General features: G+C 46.7%; 1 protein-coding gene across 12 annotated transcripts in view; it reads left to right on the top strand.

Moving 5' to 3' along the window:
• Positions 1-23,211, top strand: part of CREM (cAMP responsive element modulator) — a 284,166-nt gene that overhangs the window by 190,639 nt on the left and 70,316 nt on the right. Inside the window, exon 1 of one of the 12 annotated variants that reach the window (XM_029588570.1) lies at positions 12,864-12,947. The exons of the other annotated variants lie outside the window; for them this stretch is intronic. Coding sequence (XP_029444430.1) covers positions 12,908-12,947 — 40 coding nt within the window. The 5' untranslated portion in view covers positions 12,864-12,907. Of the gene's footprint in view, positions 1-12,863; positions 12,948-23,211 lie in introns of those variants that run through there. 12 annotated transcript variants of the gene reach the window in all.

Here is a 23,211-nt window from a genome sequence, read left to right as displayed (position 1 = left end):
AGCAGTTAGGGACTCTATGCACGCTTGCACAGTGTTAGAATAATTTTACCAAAGAAAACCAAAATAAGAAGAAATCTTACCTCTACAGACGAGCCCCACTGTCCTGCGGTGACACCCATTAGGTCCCTCCCACAGTTGAGAATTCCCAAGGTGATTTCCGCGTTCCCTTGGAGGTAAGCCTCGGTCCAGCGGCCGACCCTCTGCAGGGACCTAGCCCCCGACATCGGGTGAGGCTGAGAGGCAGCGGGTGCCACTTCGAGCACGGCGGTGAAGGTATTTTCCCGCTCCCCCCGCAGCCAGAGACCGCCCGGAACGAGACCGGGAAGCACCGAGACAAGGTAAGGTAGAAATCTATTTAAAAGTCTCCGGTCTCCGAAGCTTGAGGAGTTGCACAGGTTGCCAGCGGCACCAGTGCCACCGGGTTGAACTGCCGTAGCAGGGCTAGACCCCGGTCAGATCTGAGGGTCCTCCCACATGGAGACCCTCCGAGGTGGTCGCTGTCACCATTTTGATCTGTTCGCAGCCCTGTCCGCCATTCCGAGCCGTGTGCACAGAGGCGAGCCGTGCGCACAAATACCTTGTGTGCACAACGTCACGCGCCCAAGTACCGTGCACACAAGCGACGCGCATAGCCACGCGCTTACTGTGCCGGGCGCATAACTTCGATCTTTGCGCACAACAGCGTGCACATCTCCTTGAGCGCGCACCAAACCTATGCACACAACTTCGACATGCCGGAGCACACAACTGTATTTTACGCTCACAAGCCATGGCACCACCGGAAAAGAAACTCAAGGCTCAGGGCCTTTGCCCAGCATGCCACATTAGAGCTGCACAGCATGAGGAGGCCACAGCCCTGTGTATACAGTGCAATGAGGCCCTAGGGGATCCAACTCATGGCCCTCCCCAACCGGTACTGGGTTCCAGCCTCTCGAGCAGTACGCCGGACCTAGCATTGCACAACGGGACCCCCCCTCAAACGGGGCTCCCCAGGGACACGGCGCCCCTTAGTCTAGACCCAGCATTTATCTCCTGGGTGGAATTCTTCAAAGGTCTGCATACCTTCGTCCACATGCAACCGGTGCCTCCTATAATATGGCCACAGGCTCCACCAGAGGACCTCAACATCCCAGGACCCTCTATGCTCAGGGAAGTGATCCCACCACACAGAAGCCCCACCGGGGACACAGACAACTCGGATGAGGATTCAGAACTCCTGGAGGAAGGGGAACTCCCTCCGGGGACAGAGTCCCACCGAACCATGAGACACTTCTTCACCAAGGACGAGCTTCCAGACCTGGTCACACACAGCTTAAAAGAGCTTGCTATCCCGGGCACAAGTGCCTCGGGGGAACCTAAAACGAACCCCCTACTAGAGGGACTCAGTCAGACCTCCCGCCATTTCCCACTATTATAAGCCGTCCAGCAACTAATTGACCTGGAATGGGATGCCCCGGAAACTACGTTCAAAGGGGGGCGGGCACTGGCAGCCATGTACCCTCTGGACCCAGCCGCCAAAGATCTCCTGGCATGTCCGAAAGTGGATGCCATGGTCTGCGAGGTCTCGAAGCGCACTACTATCCAGGTGGAGAGAGAAGAGCAGCACTCAAGGATGCTCAAGATAGACATCTGGAATCTATCCTCAAACAGTTCTTTGACGTCTTCGCTATGTCTTTACAGATCGCGGCCTGCTGTGCCGTGGTGACTCGCGCCTGCTTATCACAGACCAGGAACAACACTCCTGGGGAGGCCCTGGAATCAGCAGTATCATTCCTCGCGGATGCCGCTTCTGATCTGGTGCGCACCGCAGCTAGAGGAGTGTCATCCGCCGTGGCATCCAGAAGATAACTCTGGCTCCGAAACTGGTCGGCTAACGCATCCTGCAAGATGAGACTCGCAAGGATGCCTTTCAAGGGAACATTCCTGTTCAGAAGCGAAACAGAGAAACTAGCCAACAAATGATGCGAGTCCCCACTGCCGCGGCTACCGGAGGACAGGAATAAGAGAAACCAGCGATCCTTCCCCCGAACCTCCAGGGGCAGAGGATCACAGTGCTTCAACCCATATAGAAGCACATATCAAGCGGCCTGCCCCGTAGGCCGAAGCCAGTCCTTTCAGAACAAGCACAACAAAAGGGGAGCCAGCTCGGGCCCAGGCCCCAGCCGCACCCAACAATGTAAATCAGCCGACCCGTTCAAAGGAAGAAGCCATAGGAGGCAGACTGGCCCTATATCAAAGATGGGTTGAGATAACTTTGGTCAAGTGGGTCCTAGCCATCATTTGAGAGGGATATTACCTGGATTTCCACCACCTCCCTCCAGACAGGTTTGTGGAATCCCCCTGCCACGACCCTTCCTAGAAGATGGCAATGGAAGCTACACTGACCATATCGCTAGCCTTAGAGGTTATAACACCGGTGCCCCCACAACAAATAAATACTGGACATTATTCCATCTATTTTATCATCCCCAAGAAAGAAGGAACGTTCAGACCCATCCTGGACCTTAAGGCGGTCAACCGTCGACTGAAGATTCCTCGCTTCCGCATAGAAACCCTACGCTCGGTAATAAGGTCGATATAACCGGGAGAGTTCCTTACATCCCTGGATCTGTTGGAAGCCTACCTACACATTCCGATCCATCAAGAGCATCAGCGTTTTTTACGCTTCTCGATCCTGGACCATCACTATCGGTTCTGGGCACTACCATTCGGGTTAGCCACTGCACCCTGGACGTTCACCAAGATCATAGTGGTGGTGGCTGCAACACTGAGGAAGGAAGGAATCCGCATGCACCCTTATCGAAATGATTGGCTGATCAGGGCAAAATCCCCAGAGGAAAGCCACCAGGCAACCAACAGAGTCAAAACTCTACTGGAGAGCTTCGGGTGGGTGGTCAACACAAACAAGAGCTGCCTGCAGCCCTCCCAATCTCTAGAATACTTGGGATTCTGGTTCGACACCAAACAAGACAAGGTCATCCTGACACAGACAAGGAGATCAAAACTGATGACCCAGTTTCGAACCCTGTTGAGCAAACTTCGACTCACAGCATGGGATTACCTACAAGTCCTCGGCCTCATGGCATCCACACTGGAAGTAGTGCCATGGGCACGAGCTCACATGAGACCCCTACAACGTTCACTACTATCACGATGGAATCCACTGTCCCAGAACTATACCATACGTCTTCAGCTCCCGGACAGAGTTTGGGCCCAACTACGATGGTGGCTACAAGAAGGCCATCTGAGCCAGGGAACGAGACTATTCTCACCAACCTGGATCCTGCTCACCACGGATGCCAGCCTACAAGGATGGGGAGCACACTGCCAGGAGCTAACCGCCCAAGGGCAGTGGAATAAAGAAGAGTCGGGATGGAACATCAATCGCCTAGAAGCCCAGGCAGTCAGACTAGCGTGCCTACGGTTCAGTCACAGACTCCGAGACAAAGCGGTCCGAGTAATGTCGGACAACCCACAACAGTGGCCTACATCAACCATCAGGGAGGAACCAGAAGCCAACAGGTGTCTCTGGAAATAGACCTCCTAATGTCATGGGTGGAAGCGAATCTTCAAGAGATCTTGGCCGTTCACATCACCGGGAAAGACAACATCGCTGCGGATTACCTCAGCAGAGAAAGTCTAGACCCAGGAGAATGGAGGCTGTCTACCACAGCATTCCAATTGATAGTAAACCGTTGGGGAACACCAACCATGGACCTCCTGGTAAACCGGTCCAATGCTCAAGTGCCCATTTTCTTCAGCCGCAGGTGGGAACCCCAGACCCAGGAAATCTATACCGTGGTACAGACCTGGCCACAGGAGATTCTGTTATACACCTTCCCGCCGTGGCCCCTATTGGGCGCAATCATTCACAAGATAGAACACACCACACGGGACCAGTACTTCTAGTGGCCCCGGACTGGCCAAGAAGACCATGGTACGCAGACATGCGAAGACTGATGACAGGGAGCCCCCTTCCGCTACCTCCACACAGAGACCTGCTCCAACAGGGACCAATCCTCAATGAGGATCCAGCTCGATTATCTCTTACGGTCTGGCCATTGAGAGGACTCGCCTAAGGAAGAGCGGATACTCAGGGGCAGTAACTGACACCCTACTCCGAACACGCAAGTTCTCCACATCCCTAACATACATAAGGATTTAGAGAGTATTCGAAGCCTGGTGCGAGGACCCGTGACATCATACCATGCTCAGTCAAAATTTCTGCAGTTTTGGAATTCCTGCAAAATGGCCTACAGAAGGGATTGTCTCGACTCCATCAAGGTACAGGTGGCCGCATTGTCATGCTACGGAACCAAGAGCAAGAGCGGCAGCATAGCCTCTCACCCAGATGTCTCCCGCTTTCTGAAAGGAGTCAAGCAGATCCAACCACCCCTAAAGTGGCCGGTGCCTCTTTCGAACCTCAACCTGGTCCTAGATTTCCTAGCAGGAACCTCCTTCAGACCTCTCCACGGCCTGTTTCTCCGACTATTAACATTGAAGACAGCCTTCCTGCTGGCAGTCTGTTCAGCCCGTCGTATATCCGAGCTACAAGCACTGTCCTGCCGAGAGCAGTTCCTCCGACTCACCCCGTGTTGCGTTCGTGCCTCTTCTTGCCCCTCGCTCCACCCTCTCTATCTTGGGAGCGACTCCCTTCGGCTCTGATGGACAGATGCAGCCGCGGCTTCTCTCTGCCTCTTGGTCCCGGTGTCCCCAGGCTGGCTTGACGCTACGGATCTGCCATGTTGCTGATGACATAAGGGCGCGCGCGCACTCCAGACTATGTACCAGCAAGGGCGCGACTCTCGGGGGCGTCCCCTTGTAGTGACGTCATGCATTCCCACTTTAAAAGGTCTTTGCTAACCTCTAATGAGTTAGCAAGGAACTCCAACAGGACTTGCTTCGGCAGTCCATGATACTTGCAACAACGATCCGAGTCAGCTAGGGGAATCCTTCTCCACTGCTTGGCCTTTTCAAACTTACCAGGAGTACTCGCTCCATGGGGGCTCTGCTCTTTCTTCTTGATTTCAGATTGCCAAGACGGGATCCGGTACTCGCTTCTCGAGGGCCTACGTCCCTGAATACTCGGAAGACTCCTCATTGCCTGGAAGCGATTGCAGACGTGAACACAGTGAGTTCTATTGTAGATATGAATTGGTACTTGCTCCACGAGGGCCTACATTCCTATAGCTCTGAGGACTCCCTTCCATCCAAGACGTTATCGCAGGTATGGAGATCGAGAGTTATATTGGCAAGATTGCAGATAGGAACCTGTACTCGCTCCACGAGGGCTCATGTTCCTAGAATCCTTTACAGACACTCTTCTACTCTAGAAGCCATTTCATATACAGCTATTGCGAGTTCTTATTACAGACTGTTTATAGGAACCAGTACTCGCCTACGGCTCCTGTTCCTGAATATACTGAAGATGCTCTGTGGCATAGAGACCATTGCAGACATCTACTATTATGAGTGTACCATCTTGTATCCAGTATACCCTGTCTACTCACTACTTCTAGTCTCTCTCTAACAGCTCAGCGACCCAGAGATTATATTCCAGTATCAGAAGGACTTCAGCCCTGCTGGACACATCGACTCACTACTGCCACCACTGGTGGTCCAGCTTCCAGCCTAATAAAGAACTATTTGTGTTTATTTCATATTCTAGTCTTTCCAGTGGTTCCTCTCAGGATCTCCTCCTGGGGGTGCTGTCATCTGCCATCGGCCCAGGGATTCACCATTTCCTCCAAGTGGTGATTCCTTACACTACTATCACTCTGTTGGAGCCAACCACTACCGACCACTAACACCGCTTACGGAAGTATTATATAGATAGCTACCTTCTCTTTCTATGGGACTTGCCAGCAGCCTATATATAACAGATTGCTACTCTGTAGCGGAGGCATGATAGATTGCTATCTCTGTAGCGAAGTACAATATCCCTATTGTTAGCTCCTCTCCTCAGAAGAGTATCATTGAACAGATTACCAACTCCTCTTCCTTGGGGAGTTGATCCATAACAGATTGCTACCTCCTTCCCTTAACAGGAGCGTCTAACAGCAGTTCGCTAACAGATTACTAACTCCGCCTTCCTGGCGGGAGAGCATTACAGATAGCTAACTCCTCCCCTCTGGAGGAGCAGATCATGACAGATTGCTAACTCCTCCTCCTTTGAGGAGAAAAGCAGAACAGATAGCTAACTCTGCCCTCATAGCGGGGTGAGCGATAACAGATTGCTAACTCCTCCCCTCTGGAGGAGGAGAGTGTAACACCCTGGGAACCATCCATTTACGCACAGTTCTGTCGTTCCTCCTCAAAGTGGTGTCTCACATCCATCTCAACCAAACCATCTCGCTACCATCGCCAGATGAGCATACAGATTCGGAAGAGGCTCGAAGTCTACGCCATCTCAACGTCGGCAGGCTCCTAGTCCGATACCTGGAAAGCTCGGAACCAGTACGAAAGATAGACCATCTATTCGTCCTTCACAGCGGGAAGAAACAAGGGGAAGCGGCCTCGTGAGCAACCATAGCCCACTGGATCAAAGAAGTCATCAAAGTGGCCTACGTAGAAGCAGGCAAATCACTGCCTTTACAAGTCAAGGCCCATTCTACTAGAGCCCAGGCAGTGTCCTGGGTGAAAACCAAGATGCTGTCACCCTCCGAGACCTGCAGGGCAGCGACATGGTCCTCCATCTACACCTTCTCCAGTTAATCAAATTAGTCAGTCATGCATATATCCACAATGCTTTTCGAGGAGAATACTGAAGAGCTGCACTTCCTGCAGGGGTATATGTACTAGGGCGGACATCATATTGAAATCTGATCCGTCTCCAACTGCTATCAGGAGTACACTATACCCATTGGTCCTGAGTCCATCTGTCTACACTAAGGAAAATGAAATTATCAGGTAAGTAATTTCTCCATTTTGTTTCTTTCTTTCAGGGAGATAGTTCAGTAAGTTACAATCATGTCAGGAAAACAATCATTCAAGTTGTAGAAAAAGTGTAGTCACAAAAATGGCTACAACTGATTTCCACAAGGTTTGTTTAAGATGTTTAGGCCCAACCTGCGACACTGAAGCCTGAACCAGAATATCTCCTAGGGTGTTGATACAGGCAAATGAAACTGTAAAGCCTGTTGCATGTATCCCTTTGTTTAATATTTTATTGTATCCCTTTGTTTAATATTTTATTGTAAAGCCTGTTGCTGCATTACTGTTTTGTAAACCGAGGTGATGTTCTGAACGTGCCGCGGTATATAAAAATCTCTAAATAAATAAATAATTACATTTTAAATTAATACAGAAAAAAGTTAATACTTAGAGATGCAGAATTTCCCTAGAAATTCATTGTAAGAGTGCCCCTTCCACTCGCTCTCCCTACTCCCCTGGCCACTTTGCCTTCTCAGGCCCCAACTCCTTCACCTGCCAGTATCTCTCCCCTCCTCCTGTAGGCTCAACCCCTTCTACTCTATCGCCAGTCCCAGAGTTTGACCCTATTTTCAATACTGCCCCTCACCCAGGCTCCCTCTGTCCCTCCCTTCATACAGGCTCCCTGACTCTCTCGCACCCACACATCCTCTCATACAGGGCCCTCTCTCTTGCATTCACACCCACACAAGCTCCCTTTCTCTTTCATGCATACATCCTCACACAGGCTACCTATGGGGCCGATGCAATACTGTGTGCTTAGCCGTCGCACTGTTTAACCCGCTGTCGGACGTGGGTTAAATAGGCGCTAATCCACCCCCTAATGTAAGAGGGGGATTAGCGCCTATTCAACGCGCGTCCGATGCAGAGTGAATGAGTTAACGCTCATTCACATGCAAATGCATGTGAATGAGCCCATTACTCGTTCATTCCGCATGCAAAAAAATAAATGTGCGTCTCAGACGCTCATTTATCGTTCAGATATTAACGCCTGCCTGGAGCAGGCATTAATAGCTGAGCGCATTGAAAAGAAGTACAGAAAAGCAGACAAAACTGCTTTTCTGTACTTTTTTTTTTTTTTTTTTTAAAGTAAACAAAATAAAATAACTCTGCACACCGCAGAGTCTCGGCAGGCCGGTAAACTCTGCCTCGGTTTTCATAACCGGCCGTCTGGCAGACAGGAGGGTTATGAAAACCGAGGCCGAGTTTACCGGCATCAGTCTTCATAACAGGCATACGCGGCAGGTCGCATTAGCAAGGAGGCAGTAAGGTCGCGCAAGCGACCCTAGCACCTCCTTCCTAGCGCTACCCCCTAATTTACATATTGCATAGCGCCCCCCTTGCGGGCGCCATGCATGTGTTAAAGCAGGCGCTGAAAAGTCAGTGCCTGCTTTCCGCAAAGATGATTGCATCGGCCTCTATATCTCTATCTCACGCACCCCTTCACACTGGCTCCCTCTCACACATACACAATCCCTTCACACAGGCTAGCACCCTCACATACACAGGATCTCTTTTTCATACACACTAGCTCCCAATCTCGCACACATACACACTCTTTCACAATCTTAGGCTTCCTCTCTCTGGCACCCATACTTAAGCATCCCCCCCCCCCACCCCGCTCTCTCACCTACCCTGCTCTCTCTCTCACCTTCCCCTCTCCTCTCCCTGCTTTCTCACACTCCCTTCCCTCCCCTCTCTCACAGCCCCTCTCCCTCTCCTCTCACACACACACGCACACATTCACTCTCACCGGGGTCTTCATCTTCACCGCGAGTGGAGCGCACTCCGTTTGCGGTGCACGGGGCCTTCATCTTCGCATGCTCCATTCACGGTATGCTGGGGTCTCCTCTGCCATATTCTGCACAGAAAATGGCAATTCTGCACAGGAGGGGAATTCTGTGCAAATTCTGCGCTCCACAGTAGCGCAGAATTCCCCCAAGACTAGCTCTCTCTTAGGGCTGATACAAGGGTCAGATGCCCTGGACAAACCTTACAGCCTTTCATTCCCCCCTCACCTCCCCTCCCCATATAATTAAAACATATGCATTCTTTTCTATTTTAAACTTTAACAACTTCCCCAACCTAAAAAGGCAGATTGCATATGGAAAGTAGACATTTAAAGTACAATCTTCTCAAGGAAAAATAACACTTACAACAACATATTATATAGGCATACACTGCAAAAAAACCCCACACTTTCAATAATAATAGTTTCATATATTTCATAAACTACATTTCTCAAGGTAATCAAGGTGGTTTACTGGATACCATATGGTATTAGGCCTATGGTGAAGTGCACTGGGTGTGGACTGGCCCATACAAAGCCAGGAATAAACTGAACTACAATTCCAATATAGTAAGCCTTCCATATCATAATTGCCAGGACTCAACCTATGAAAAAGCCATACTGCAAATATTACATCAGGCCCTAAACACCAATACACCTCCTATTAGGAAAACAGATTAAAACCAGGTTGTTATAAATCCCTACATAGAAACTACCTGCTAGCAGAATAACTGAAGCCTCAGTCACATAATCAGAACACAGAGACTTTCACTGAACACAAAATAGAGAAATTATAAATTGAAACGTGCAATTAAAAAGTGAACTGGAAATCACAAGAAGCCAAACTTTGTAAGCAATGCAAACACAATCAAGAAATATAAAACATTAAACACCGTATTTTCCGCCGTATAAGACGACTGGGCGTATAAGACGACCCCCAAATTTTACAGTTAAAATATAGAGTTTGGGATATACTCGCCGTATAAGACTACCCCTCTTCCAACGCATTCCAACATTTACAGCAGGAGGGAGTGACTTGAGTGAGGGCGCGCTGCCCGATTGGTCGGTGCTGGGCAAAATGGGCTTGCTTTTACAGCATCCGGGGGAGTGACTCGAGGAGCGAGGGCGCGGGGAATGCACCAGACGCTGTAACTTTGGATTACCGGCGATAACTACGGTATACACCCTATAAGACGATACCCGGCGTATAAGATGACCCCCGACTTTTGAGAAGATTTTCAGGGATTAAAAACTCGTCTTATATGCCGGAAAATACGGTACCAATAAAAAAAAGTCAAATCTGCTGATAAATTCAGCCAATTAAAAACACATAAAAATGTTTAAAACATTACCAAACACTAATACAATATTTTAAAACAGATACATCACATCCAATAATTTAAACTAACAAGGATAAAAAAAACCTCCCACTCTCCACATCTGGGAACTTTAGATTTCCTGTCCTCCTGAGGTTGTCGAAGATTGGAGGAGGGTGCACAAACTTTAACCTCTCTCACACACACACATACATACAGGTACTCTCACATGCACACACATTTGCGCAGGCACTCTCTCTCATAGACACACGCATACCATAATTCACACACAAACATCCTCTCATATACACATACACATACCCCCACCCCCTCTCATATATATGTTGCATCTGTTGGTCTCAGACGGCTTCGACCTCTGTGCCTCACCTTTCTCTCTGCTCTCCCCACTATCCTTAGAAAGATGGCTACTGCTGCATCTGCATGCCGCTCTCTCCGGCATCCCTGGAACGGCAATGGCAAGGCAATCCGCCATGTTTCTCCTGAGGGTCTCCTAGGGTGCAGGTTCCCAGTGCTGATCTGTAGATGAGACAGACTGACAATGTTAGATTACTCACTAAGTTGATAGCTGTATAGGGGAGATCCCAGCAGGCAGAAGTTGTTGAATACAGGCACCGAGGCTGGGAGAGCAGGCCCTCGAGGAGCAAGTACCTGATCCCTGATAGGCACCTGAAAGAAAGCAAAGGGCCCCTGAGGATTGGGTACCCAAGTTAGAGAAATACCCCGAAGGGCAGAGAGAGCTTCCAGCAACAGCAAGGAAGAGGCAGAGTAGCTTAGACCTTGCTAACTTGATTTGTTAGCAAACGAAGGGCAGGCTAAATACCTGGATGGCGTGACGTCACTCAAGGGGGCTGCCCCCGAGCTTCCTGCCATGACATCACGCCATCCAGGTATTTAGCCTGCCCTTCATTTGCTAACAAATCAAGTTAGCAAGGTCTAAGCTACTCTGCCTCTTCCTTGCTGTTGCTGGAAGCTCTCTCTGCCCTTTGGGGTATTTCTCTAACCTGGGTACCCACTCCTTGAGGGCCTGCTCTCCCTGCCTCGGTGCCTGTATTCAACAACTTCTGCCTGCTAGGATCTCCTTCTATACAGCTATCAACTTAGTGAGTAATCTAACATTGTCAGTCTGTCTCATCTACAGATCAGCACTGGGAACCTGCATCCTGCACTCCCTACACTATTATTTCGAGATGGGTCTCCTCTGCCGAGGGCCCCTGGACTGCTTCCTCTGGATCACCTCACTACTGCCACCTCTGGTGGTATCATTCTGCTGTATAAAAAAAGACAAATCTCTGTGTTTGCGTGTCTAGAGTCTACCCTAGTACTGTGGTTCCTCACAGGCTTCTCCCCGTGGGAGTGGTCATCACCACAATACCCAAGAATCCACTCCACCTCAAAACCATAACAATATACACCCCCTACACCCTCTCATATATACACAAATACACTCCCCACCTCTCTCATATATACATAAATACACACCCCCACCCCTCTCGTATATACATAAAAACACCCCCACCCCTCTCATATATACACAAATACACCCCCACCCCCTCTCATATATACATAAATACACACCCCCACCCCCTCTCATATATACCCAAAAATATACACACACCCTCCCTCTTATATATACATTTTTTGGACCTTTTCTCTGGCTGTACAGTAAGGCCTCTTCTGCTGGTGGCACCTCAGACCCTTTCCTGCTGCAGGGAAAACGCTGGCGACACTGTAGTGCCACTGCATCATCCTTTTGCTCTCCCGTGACTTTTACTGTATCAGCCCGATAGATAGGAGGGAAGGTGGTGAGGATGGATCAGACACTGCAGAGCAAAGAAGAGCCCCTATTCTACCTTTCCTCAAATAAAAAGGAGCATGTGGGGAGGGAGCTGGAACAGATAGCAGGGGGTACTTTGCTGTATCATCTCCAGCTCCTTCTTCACCCCTCCCCCAAAGGGGCTGCCTTCTGCCAGCAGTGGGAGGAGGAAGAGGAGAGCTAAAGCAAAAATATCCCCAAGCCACAGCTGTGCCTTCTGTGAATGATTTTTGGGAAGATAAGGGGTGAATATTGGGGAAGGTGAGAAGGAAGTGAATGCCCTGTGGTGGTGATGTATGTGGGTAAATGGGGAGAACAGACTATAAATAATGATGGACTGGATTGGATGGAGTATGCTGGGTTTGGAAAGGGTGAGAATGCTGGAGTTAGGAGAGGAGGAATGGGAAGACTGCTGAGGTCAAGCTTGGGGATGGGGGAAAGTGCTGTTTATGATCCCTGAAGGGGATGGGTAGGAGAGAAAAAGTTGACAAATGTGCCTTGCACCACCACCACCTTTCCTGCTCCTTGCCTAATCCACTCCAATCTCTATGTGACCAGAACTCAAAAGTTTCTGGAAATGTTAGTGGCCCATTAGCCAAAAGTCCAATTTGAGTCAAATCCAAGCCACCTGTTTGACAGTACACAATATTATCACAGAGTCAGCAAGCCTCATAATGTTAAGTTTTACCTGTTCTAAATAGTAACTATGTAAATATGTATCTTTTTGAGTCATTCTTGTTGCTGGCTATTTGGAGGATATAAATTGCTTTAAGACTGACTATGTTATATTTGTTTTTATATTCCTGTGGAAAAGAATTAAAGCTTGGTTAGAGTGCTTGTAGGAGAAGTAGTCTGTGATGAGTAACTGCAGGTTTTGTTGGTCTGCAGCTGCAGTGAGGCATTTCAGTGACAGCACATTAATGACTCTGGAAAAGCAATGATGTCATTGTGATGTCAATGCTTCTAACTATAATCCTGTAAATGCTGGCTGGCTTGCAGCACTTCATGTGAACCTGCTGTTGAAGAGTAGTACTCTGTATGTATAAGGTAACCATGGCTGTAACAGGAGATGAAACTGGTAGGAATTTCTTTTAAGGTTTTTAGAAGGCTTACAGAATCTGGAAATAAGATTTTAATTACGTAGTTCTAAAATTCTCTCTTTTACAGAAGTACTGCATGTGTTGGTCTCAGTCTAATATTGTTTTATCTTTCCTTTTTTTTTCTTGCATTACCTTAAGTGTTGTACCTTTAGCTGCATTTTTTTGTTTTTATACATTCTGTGATACAGGGTTTAAATAACCTTTTTATTTTAACTAGTTAGATTTGTGCTACCTTTAAATATATCAGCATAGTTTCAGCCTGTTGCACCTGAAGTGCAAATGAAAACAGTTCATCATTTCAGTTCTTTACCAGTGAATGTTGAAGATTGTTTGTTTAATTAGTTAGAAATTGCACAGCAGAATCTGGAGCACTTTATCATCTGAATGTTCAAAAGCCTGCTTGTGTTTCTTTTCTTCTCTGTGGGTTTAGTCCTCTGTTTATTGAATTCAAAAGGCTTAAGTCATTAAATTTCCTGGAATCGTGTTACAGCAGAGAAATGGAAATGTTAAACTCCAAACAAGATACACATTGACGTCAGTCCCGAGTCATGCTGTTTCTTAGTCAGTTCCTTTCTGATTCATCAGATACCAGTGGTAAATGGCTTGCAGAAGCTAGGGGTATAGTTATACATTAGAAAAAGCTATGCTGTATTTTTTATTTTCATTGAAACAAGATGGAGATGGTTTAGAACAACTGGATAGGAAAAACACTTGATTTTGTTTTTTCCTTCCACGTGAAAGGTTACAAAGTAGAATAAGGATTGCCTGAGACTTTTTTCAAGTTGTGGAAAAATAGGTGGGGTGAATTACAGCAGTGAAAGATCTTTATCCTAAAATAAAAGCAAATATTTGAATGTAATGTTTAGGCAGACTTACTTACAAGTAGGTTGCATATTACACATACCATGCACCAGTAGAGATTTAAAATTTTTTTTTAATTTTACTGTCTCGTTAAAATATTATTTGTTACTATATATATAATAGATAGAAATAGATATTTTTTGACAAGTACCATATATAAAGTAATTATCTAACTGGAACTAAATTTTCAGTTCAGACAGGATTTTATGTCAGTCAGAAATAGCTTGAAAGTAGAACTACATGCATCAAGCCTGGCTGTATTCATCCATCTCAATGCGATTATCTGATCTTTCAGACTATTGCCCTGTACTGTTTGTTCAAATAAATAAGACAGATAAGTTAGAATCTGGGCTGCAAAATGTTAGTCTTTTATTTCTGTTAAATATGGCTGGCTGTGGCATTTTATCCTTCTTACTATCTGAAGGGAAGGAATAAGATAATTCTCCTGGAGGCAAGATTTACTACCTGCTCTATATGAGTTTACAAAAACAAATTTTTTCCTTTTAAAGTATAATCTTTCCTTTCTGACACATTTTCAGCTAATATGGATATGTAGGAGGTGCCCTAAGGGCTGTGTGATTCCACTACCAGGATTTTATTCTCAAGTAATTGCTGAGCCTCAACAAAGACAATTATAAGTAGAAAATTTTTTTCTGACATCGTCACATTAAAAGCATGTACAATTTTTTAATATTTTGCACAGATTTATATTTGTAATGGAATCAGAGCTGTTTGTGTATATTACTATGTTAATCTGAAGATTACTACAAAATGTCCTTTGATTTCCTTACTCAAATAATTTGAAAAACAGATTTGTTCATTTGAGAGGTAGACATGGGAAACTAGTAGCTTAAGGAAAATTGGAAATTCAAAATAATAGAATATTACACTGAAATTTCAAATTGTCCAATTCTTTTAACTTGTGAATTCAGTTAAAGTGATCCTTTCCTACAAAGTGATCTGTTGGTTGATCTCTGGAAGTTTTTTTTTTTTCCCCCTGAAACCAGCAAAAAATTTTGACTTACAAAACTTATTTACATTTTAAAACTGGCATGTATTTTTATTACTTTGATTTTCAGGAAGCTGAAAATATTTTTTAGGTTGGCCACATGAAATTTTATGCATTCAAAATTTAAAATGTAAACAAACCCTGATTCGTAGTGACACTCTAGATCAGTGGTTCTCAACCTTTTTCCCTTCGTGACACACCTGACAGACCACGCTCACATGTGTGACACACTGCTTATTACAATTTACGGCAGAAATAAAAAAAAAATAAAGGTCCAGTATTATTTTTATTGTTAAGAATGACACAAGGAAAAGATACATATTCTGTCTGAACAAAAATTGCATAAACAGTAAACATCCCACACCAAAACAGCACCAGTTTCCAGCACTTAACAGTAACCACCTTACCTAAGAAAAGGCAACACTGAAAATATTACACCAGGCCTTAAGAAACCAATACATCTCCTATTAGGAAAACGGACCAAGTCAGGCTGCTATAGAGCCCTACACAGAAACTACACGCCAGCAGAAAACCTCACCTGAATTACATGTGCTGACCCTCACCTAACAAACAGGCCGAGGACGCGTAAGAAAGAGTGCGGCAGTGCCGGGCGCACCTTCGTTTTCCCGCGCGCATAATTTGGTTCACATACCGCTCGATACAGTATTCAAATGAGATGCAAATGCAAGCGGCGTCCAAAGCGTGTCCATGAAGTGGTAGGCGTGCGCAATCCATTTTACTGTATAGAGTAGTAGACAGCGCCTATATAGTATACTGGGTACACTGGTACCTGTCATTTCAAATGTCATTTAAAATGTCATTCCACCAGGAAAGTGGATGGTTCTCTACAGACCCGCTGCCTTGAGCACCCGGCTGGACGTCCAAGCCGGACGTCTGAGGTCACAGCTTGGACGTCCAGCCTGGGCGCTCAAGGCAGGGGGAAGGCCCATGAACGTCTGTTGGCATTGAAGCAAGTACCACACACTAGTTACTCACCAAAATACTCTTTCTTCATGTGCAGCACCAGCTCCTTCTCCAGTTCCAGGATCTGACCACACAGGCTGGAGCATGGACTGGCCTGCGGCGGGCCGGCGCCGTCAGCCTCAGGGTCGCCCGGGGCCCCGTACGGAGAGTCCGAGTAGCTGGAGCGAGGTCCGACATGCCGCTGGTCGAAGCCCATGCCAATGCCGCTGTACCGGTTGCTGCTGGGCTTGCTGTCATAGCCGGTCAGAGCGCGGCGTGCGTTCATGCATCTTCCTGCTGCCTTGAGCGCCCGCCTGGACGTCCAAGTTGGGCGCTCAAGGCAGCGGGAAGGTACAAGAACGCACGCTGTGACCTCGGACGTCCAGCCGGGCGCTCAGGTCGCAGCGTGCCTTCATGCACCTTCCCGCTGCCTGGACGTCCATGTTGGGTGCTCAAGCAGCGGGAAGGTGCATGAACGCACGCTGTGACCTGAGCGCCCGGCTGGACGTCCGAGGTCACGGCGTAGGGTGTGTAGGGATAGAGCCTGATACAGGAGCTCGTGCCCACTGCAAGTCAGTGGCGACAAGGAGCCCAGACCCACGAGAAGGCCAGAGGAGCCCTCAGAAACGGTTTCCATTCTTCCCTACGGAACCGAAGTACTCTGAGGTTAAGCACGGTGGTGCCAGGTTGGGTTACTTTTTTCCCCCTTGTGCGACAAGAATTTTTTTTCTGTGGATTGGGCTGATTTTGGACTGGGCGGCTAAGTTCACCACACTAACGCCAGGGTCAGGGTAGGCGGTAAATTTGCAGGTTAAGGACGCGGCAAAATAGCTAGTTAAAAAGGCGATAATCTGGGCGCACGTTACTGTATCGGAGGGAATAGCTAATCCGATCATTAACATATCATATACATGCGGCGGGTGGAAAGGGATACGCGTCTATTTCAGTAAGCAGTAAGGATGCATAAAACCGGATACTGAATCGCGGGTTAGACATATGCATCCAAAATGTGCCTACAAAGCGGGTTAAAAACAGGTTAACCACGGCAGCGCTTTACTGTATCGGCCTGAAAGAATAAAGAGACCAAAACGCATAACTAGAAGCATGCAGACAAAAACTGAATTGGAAACCACAACAAGCCAGAATCTCTGTATGCAGTGCAACAAAGGAATAAAAAACATCACCCATCCTTATAAAACAAATCAAGAAATATAAAATCAGTAGCAGTAAAACCATACTAACAAAATGAACAGATTATGTCAAAACAGCGGATGAATGGAATATCCAATAATTAAAAACTCATATCAAAATTTTCTAGATATCAATTAAATATTTCAAAATAGCAGACACAAAGACCCAGTAATGAAAAATAATAAGGATACAAAAAATGTTTTGCTCTGCATACCTAGGAATGTTTGATATCCAGGTGCCCTGAGATTGTTTTGAATTAGCAGGATGAGGGATGGTTTGCTTGCAACTTTTTCTTTTCTCTCTCTCTCTCTCTCTCTCTGGCTCTCAATCGCTCACATATACAGGTGCTTTTTCTCTTTCACTTAATTACACATTTACACACATGCTGTCTATCTTTTCAGGCTTATACACACAGGCTTTCAATCACACATACATGCTGACTTTTTCTCTCACACACAGACTGTCATTCACATGCTTACAAACATGCTCTCTCTCTTTCTCTCATTTACACACAGGCTATCAATCACATACTCACATGCTCCCTCACCTAAACCACATGTACAGGCTCTCAAAGGAAGTGATATTGCTTCTGTATGTCTCTGGCGAGACTTCATTTGGAGTATGGTGTATAATTCTGGAAATGATACCTTCAAAAGGATCTCACACACATGCTTGCTCATTCATTCACTCTCCCCCCCCCCCCCCCCCACCCGAACTAGTGGCCGCAGCAGCCTCCTCCACTTCTAACCCTAAAGGCAGCAGTAACCTCCTTCATTTTCAGCCCTCGCGGAGAAAGGAGTCCCATCGGCCACGGGGGTTGACGACGTTCTTTGTTTTTCTCCGAGCTGCATTACTCATGCCTCAGGCTGCGCCTCTCTTCTCTTCTTTGGGCCGATGCTGCTCGCACCAGCATGGTCTCTTCTTCCCGTGCATGCACTTGCTGCTCACCACTTCCTCTTCCGGGCTGCAGGGGGGGGGGGGAAGAAGAGAGAATGCTGACTCCAGCTGATCTGCTGCGTTCCGCCCGGGTGGAGGACCTATTTCGCTTGGGTAGGGGGAGCAGCTGGGTCAGCGGGGGACTGGGAAGTGTGGCAACACTCCTGCGTGTTCTTGGTGACACACCGGTTGAGAACCGCTGCTCTAGATATATGCCAACCATGAAACAAAGTTTCTATACTTTGTGGGCTAATTCAGCAGAGGATCAACAAACATCATCACTTTTCTATTCCTATTAAGGCTTGTGTGTAGTTTGAAAATAGGATTATTTTAATAGTGTCCAAATAAATTGTTTTGTCTCTGTATTTGAAGTGATTGTGGAGGAAGGAATGACACAAAACATGCCCTGGAAAGTTTTTGTAAGCATAAAATATACAAAAGATCTTTCTAAAGTAATGATACTTTTTATCACATTATTTTACTAGGTGAATCCACAAAATATTTTCAGTGACATGAGTATTTGTATTGAAATATCTCTCTTCCACTTCAAACCCCTTTCTGACTCATGTGCCCTTGACAACCAGCCAACTCCAGCAGTCTTTCATCCTCTCCACCCTAGGCCAACCCCAGCACTATTCCTCATTTCCCCAGTCTTCTTCTGAGGCTGTCATCTAGTCTCTTCTCTGGTCCTTGCTGGATAATTTAGTCATCATCCTCTTGTAAAGAAATATGTATTTAGATTGAAAGTGACCTGCCTCTTGTGCATTTAATCCTTGGAAATATTTAAATGTTTCTGTCATATCTCCTTTTTCCTCTTATGTTTAGAGCTTTCTCTGTCCCCACATGATTTATGGCGAAAACCGTTGACCATTTTAGTAGCTGCCCTTTGGATAAACTCCATCCGGTTTATAATCCTTTTGAAGGTATCATTTCCAGAATTATACACCATACTCCAAATGAAGTCTCGCCAGAGCCATACAGAAGCAATATCACTTCCTTTTTCCTGCTGGCTGTTCCCCGCTCTATTCACCCAGCAATCTTTCTGACTTTTGCAATCATCTTATCTACCTATTTGACCATCTCAATATCATTCCTAGATTCTGCTCTTATTTATGCATAGAAACACTTCACCCCTATACTGTATTGCTCCCTTGGAGTTTTCCAATGGAAATGCATGTCATTGCATTTTTAACATTAAATCTTAGCTGCCAAACTCAAGACTTATTTCTCAGAATTCACTAGATTCCTCATTTTGTACACCTTTCAGGATGTCTACACTATTTAAAATTTTGGTATCATCCATAAAAGGCAAATCTTTCCCAATAGCCCTTCCACAATATCTCTTTTGAAAACGTTAAACAGAACTGGACTGAGGACCATTTCCTGATACAGAGCATCAGTAACTTCTTTGCTCAGAGTGAACTCCATTTACCATGCAACCTTTTCCAACCCTGAAAATCACTTTAGGGTTTGGCTGCTCAGTGTGTTTATAGGTCACCTATGTGGAACCTTGCTGAAATCTAAATACGCTCTGCCTAATGCTCTCACCTAATCTAACTCTCTAATTACCTATCACCCACTGATGAATCCCAGGCTCCCCAAAAATTGAAATTTAAAAGCAATTTTTTTCCCCAAATTAAAACATTGCTACCTGTCAAATGCCAGGCATTTAGGCTATGGTATACTTTGAAGGCACTTTTTTACATCATAGGTAAGGTTTGGAAAGAATCTGAATACTAGTAAAAACCATTTTTTTGTTGCCCTACCCCCAAGAAGGAGGCTTTCCAAATGTATTTATATTTTTAAGTTGCCTCTCCTAATTAGTCTAAGCTACTTAAAAGCTAAGGTTAAAAAACCCAGTTTTAACATTTTTTTCTAAACGTCAGATAGACTGTACAAAACCATCACTCCTTTGGAATAGAATTTCAGATAAAAGGGCCATAATACAAAAATGCTCTTAGTATCCATGTATTTTATGATGGACAGATGGAATGCTGAGCAGGACATCTTGCAAAGAGTGCAAAAAATATATTCTGCATATAAAACTTTAGCCAATCCCTTAAGTATCGATGGCAAAAATTAAAGAAAGTCTTAAAGATTTTCAAAGGTACTTTAAAAATCACCCTATAAGCAATATGGAGCTAATGAAGTGCCAGGTTAATATAATCATGCAGTTTTAAGCCCTGCAAAATGCATGCATGAGTATTATCCCAGGACAAGCAGGATGCTAGTCCTCACATATGGGTGACGTCACTGGACGGAGCCCTATCACGGAAAACTTTCTGTCAGTTTCTAGAAACATTTGACTGGCACACTGAGCCCACTGAGCATGCCCAGCATGCTATGATCCCTCGAGCCACAGGGGTCTCCCTTCAGTCTTCGTTTTTCCGTGCTGCAGTTAGCATCGCAGTGAAGGAGCCCTGTGTGATTCCTCACACACATACTGTGAGAGAAAAAAAGTTTAAAAAATCTCTCATTTCATCCCCTACATAGGGGTCTCCCTACTCTACCAGTCGTTGAGTACAATTTTTCCCGTTTCGATCCGGATTAAAATAATTTTTTGGTCAGAAGGCCGTCAACTGCTGTCCGGCCTTAATCATGACCACGGGCTTCAAAAAATGCCCGAAGTGCCCTCGCACAATGTCTATTACCAACCTACACGTTGAGTGCGTTCTGTGCTTGGGAGAGTCACACAATGTTTCTGCCTGCCCTCAATATGCTGAGATGACCGCCAAAGGCAGGAGGGCCCGACAAGATGGAACATCTCTTCCATATTTAGCTTATACCATTGACATAGACATTGACTCAATTGTCTCTGGCTGGAGCGTCTAAAAGATTAGTTGTTCGGAAACGTCGCACTGACTGCTCCGGAGACCAGCTATCACTGACTCTGTCCGCGGCATCGGTGAAATCTACATCTGGGCTTGAAAAAAACCATGGAACATAAAAAGCATCGTCATAGGCATTGATGGACGACACCGCCAAAAGCTTTACTGTTACTGAGAGAGCCATCGCCAAAGAGGCCTCGTCTACAAGAGCCATCGAGGCCTACCACTCCGAGGTGTTCCCCACCTGCAAAGGTGCCGGGCATCGAGCCACCACAGGGACCTGTGGAAGTGCCGATGACACCTTCTCTGCCACCACCTATAGCTGCTCTGACCTCACCAGCTATAAGGGAAGAACTGGACGAATTTATCCACCAGGCAGTGAAAGAAGCTCTCCAGGATCTTCGTCCATCGACACCGCTGGAACTGATACCCATGCCGGGGCTGTCACCGAAGCCGGTGCGTTCACTGATGCCTGTTCCGATGCCAATGCCTGCTCCAATTCAGATGCCAATACTGGTACCGGACTTTTCAATATCCCAGTCACTGATGTCGAAGCTCAATGCCCTGATCGGCGCTCTTCCAGTGCAGCCTATCACTCCGACTCCTGTCGGTGACAATGAGGCCTCGGGGGCTTCTCTGCCTTCTGAACCCATGCCACGGCCCTCCAGACTTTCTCGGCCGAGAATCCCGGTATCTCCATTGATGCTGTTCTTTTCCCCATCGATGCCTCCACAAAAGACACTGATGCCATCGATGCCTCCTCATACTTCTCCTCCAAGGCGCCCTCCATCAGACTCTTGGGAGGATAGAGACACCGACACCTCTTCAGAGGACATCCTGTCTGAGCCGTCCCCACCTGAAGACAGGAAAAAGTCACCCCCAGAGGACTTATCTTTTACCAATTTTGTAAAAGACATGGCTGACACTATTCCCTTTCAACTAGTGTCAGAAGACACCAGACAAAAGACCTTAGAGGTTCTACAGTTTGTGGACCCTCCTAAGGAGGTACTAACAATTCCGGTACATGAAGTCCTAGTAGACCTGCAACACAGGCTATGGGAACACCCATGCTGAGTACCACCGATTAACAAAAGGATGGATATCACCTATCTGGTACAGCACATCCCTGATTATCAGAGGGTCCAACTTCCACACCAATCTGTGGTGGTAGAATCCACCCAGAAAAAATCAAAGAGAATATGCCCTCATTCATCAACTTCCCCTGGCAAAGAACAAAAGTTCTTAGACACTCTAGGCAAAAAAGTCTTTCAACGCTCAATGCTTGTTTGCAGGATAGCGTCATATCAACTATATATGATGCAGTATCAGCGCAACCTCTGGAAAAAGATGCAGCAACTGAGACTTTGCCTCAACAATAGTAAATGACATTGTTCACAAAGGTTTGGAAGCAGGCAAGCACGAGGTCCATGCAGCCTATGACAGTTTTGAGACCTCTTCATGGGTAGCTGCAACTGGTATCCGTGCACATCGTTGGGCCTGGCTCAAAGCTTCTGACCTCAGGCCTGAAGTTCAAGAGAAGCTAGCAGATCTGCCTTGTGTTGGTGATAACCTTTTTGGAACACAAGTTCAGGGCGCAGTAGCTCAGCTCAAAGAACACTCTGAAACTCTGCGTCAGCTGTCTGGTATCCCACAAGATACTTCCTCTGCTCCATGTTGCACAGCACGGAAGGACACAGAAAGCCCTACTATAGACCTCGTAGGTACTATCCACCAGCACCCCCTGGTAGTGTCCAGACCAGTGCAAAGAATCCAGCCTAGACAACCAAGAGCTTCTAGGCCTCAACCTCCTCCTCAGACAGGCCCGGCATCATGCTTTTGAAAACCGGCCAGAGGACAACAGCCACTCCACCAACCCGAACCCAGAGTTACCAGTGGGAGGTCGGGTCTCTCTCTTCCAGCCCCATTGGTCAAACATCACAACAGATCAACGGGTGCTATCAATTATAACACAAGGTTACCATCTGAATTTTCTCACAGTACCAAAAGACTCCCCACCAAAGTCTCTTTGGATACACAAGGATCATATCACTCTTCTGCAAGCAGAATTATCCACCCTTCTGAGAGCCAGGGCCGTGGAACCAGTTCCCCAACCTCAGCAGGGCCGAGGATTCTACTCTCGTTATTTCCTCATTCCAAAGAAAACAGGAGGCCTACGTCCCATCCTAGACCTCCGAAATCTCAACAAATTCTATGGAAAGAGAAATTCAGAATGGTCTCCTTAGGCACCATGCTTCCCCTTCTTCAAACAGGAGACTGGCTCTGTTCTCTGGATCTGCAAGATGCTTATGCTCACATTCCAATATTCCCTCCTGGTGGGTCATCAGCATTTCCAATACCAGGTTCTGCCATTCGGACTTGCCTCGGAACCCCGAGTATTCACAAAGGGGCGGATTTTCAGAGCCCTGCTCGCCTAAATCCACCCAAAACCGGGCG

Source organism: Rhinatrema bivittatum, chromosome 2 (assembly GCF_901001135.1).
Source record: "Rhinatrema bivittatum chromosome 2, aRhiBiv1.1, whole genome shotgun sequence".
Lineage (NCBI taxonomy): Eukaryota > Metazoa > Chordata > Amphibia > Gymnophiona > Rhinatrematidae > Rhinatrema > Rhinatrema bivittatum.
Note: the sequence above shows the minus strand (reverse complement) of the source record. Positions and strands in the feature narration are given on the sequence as shown.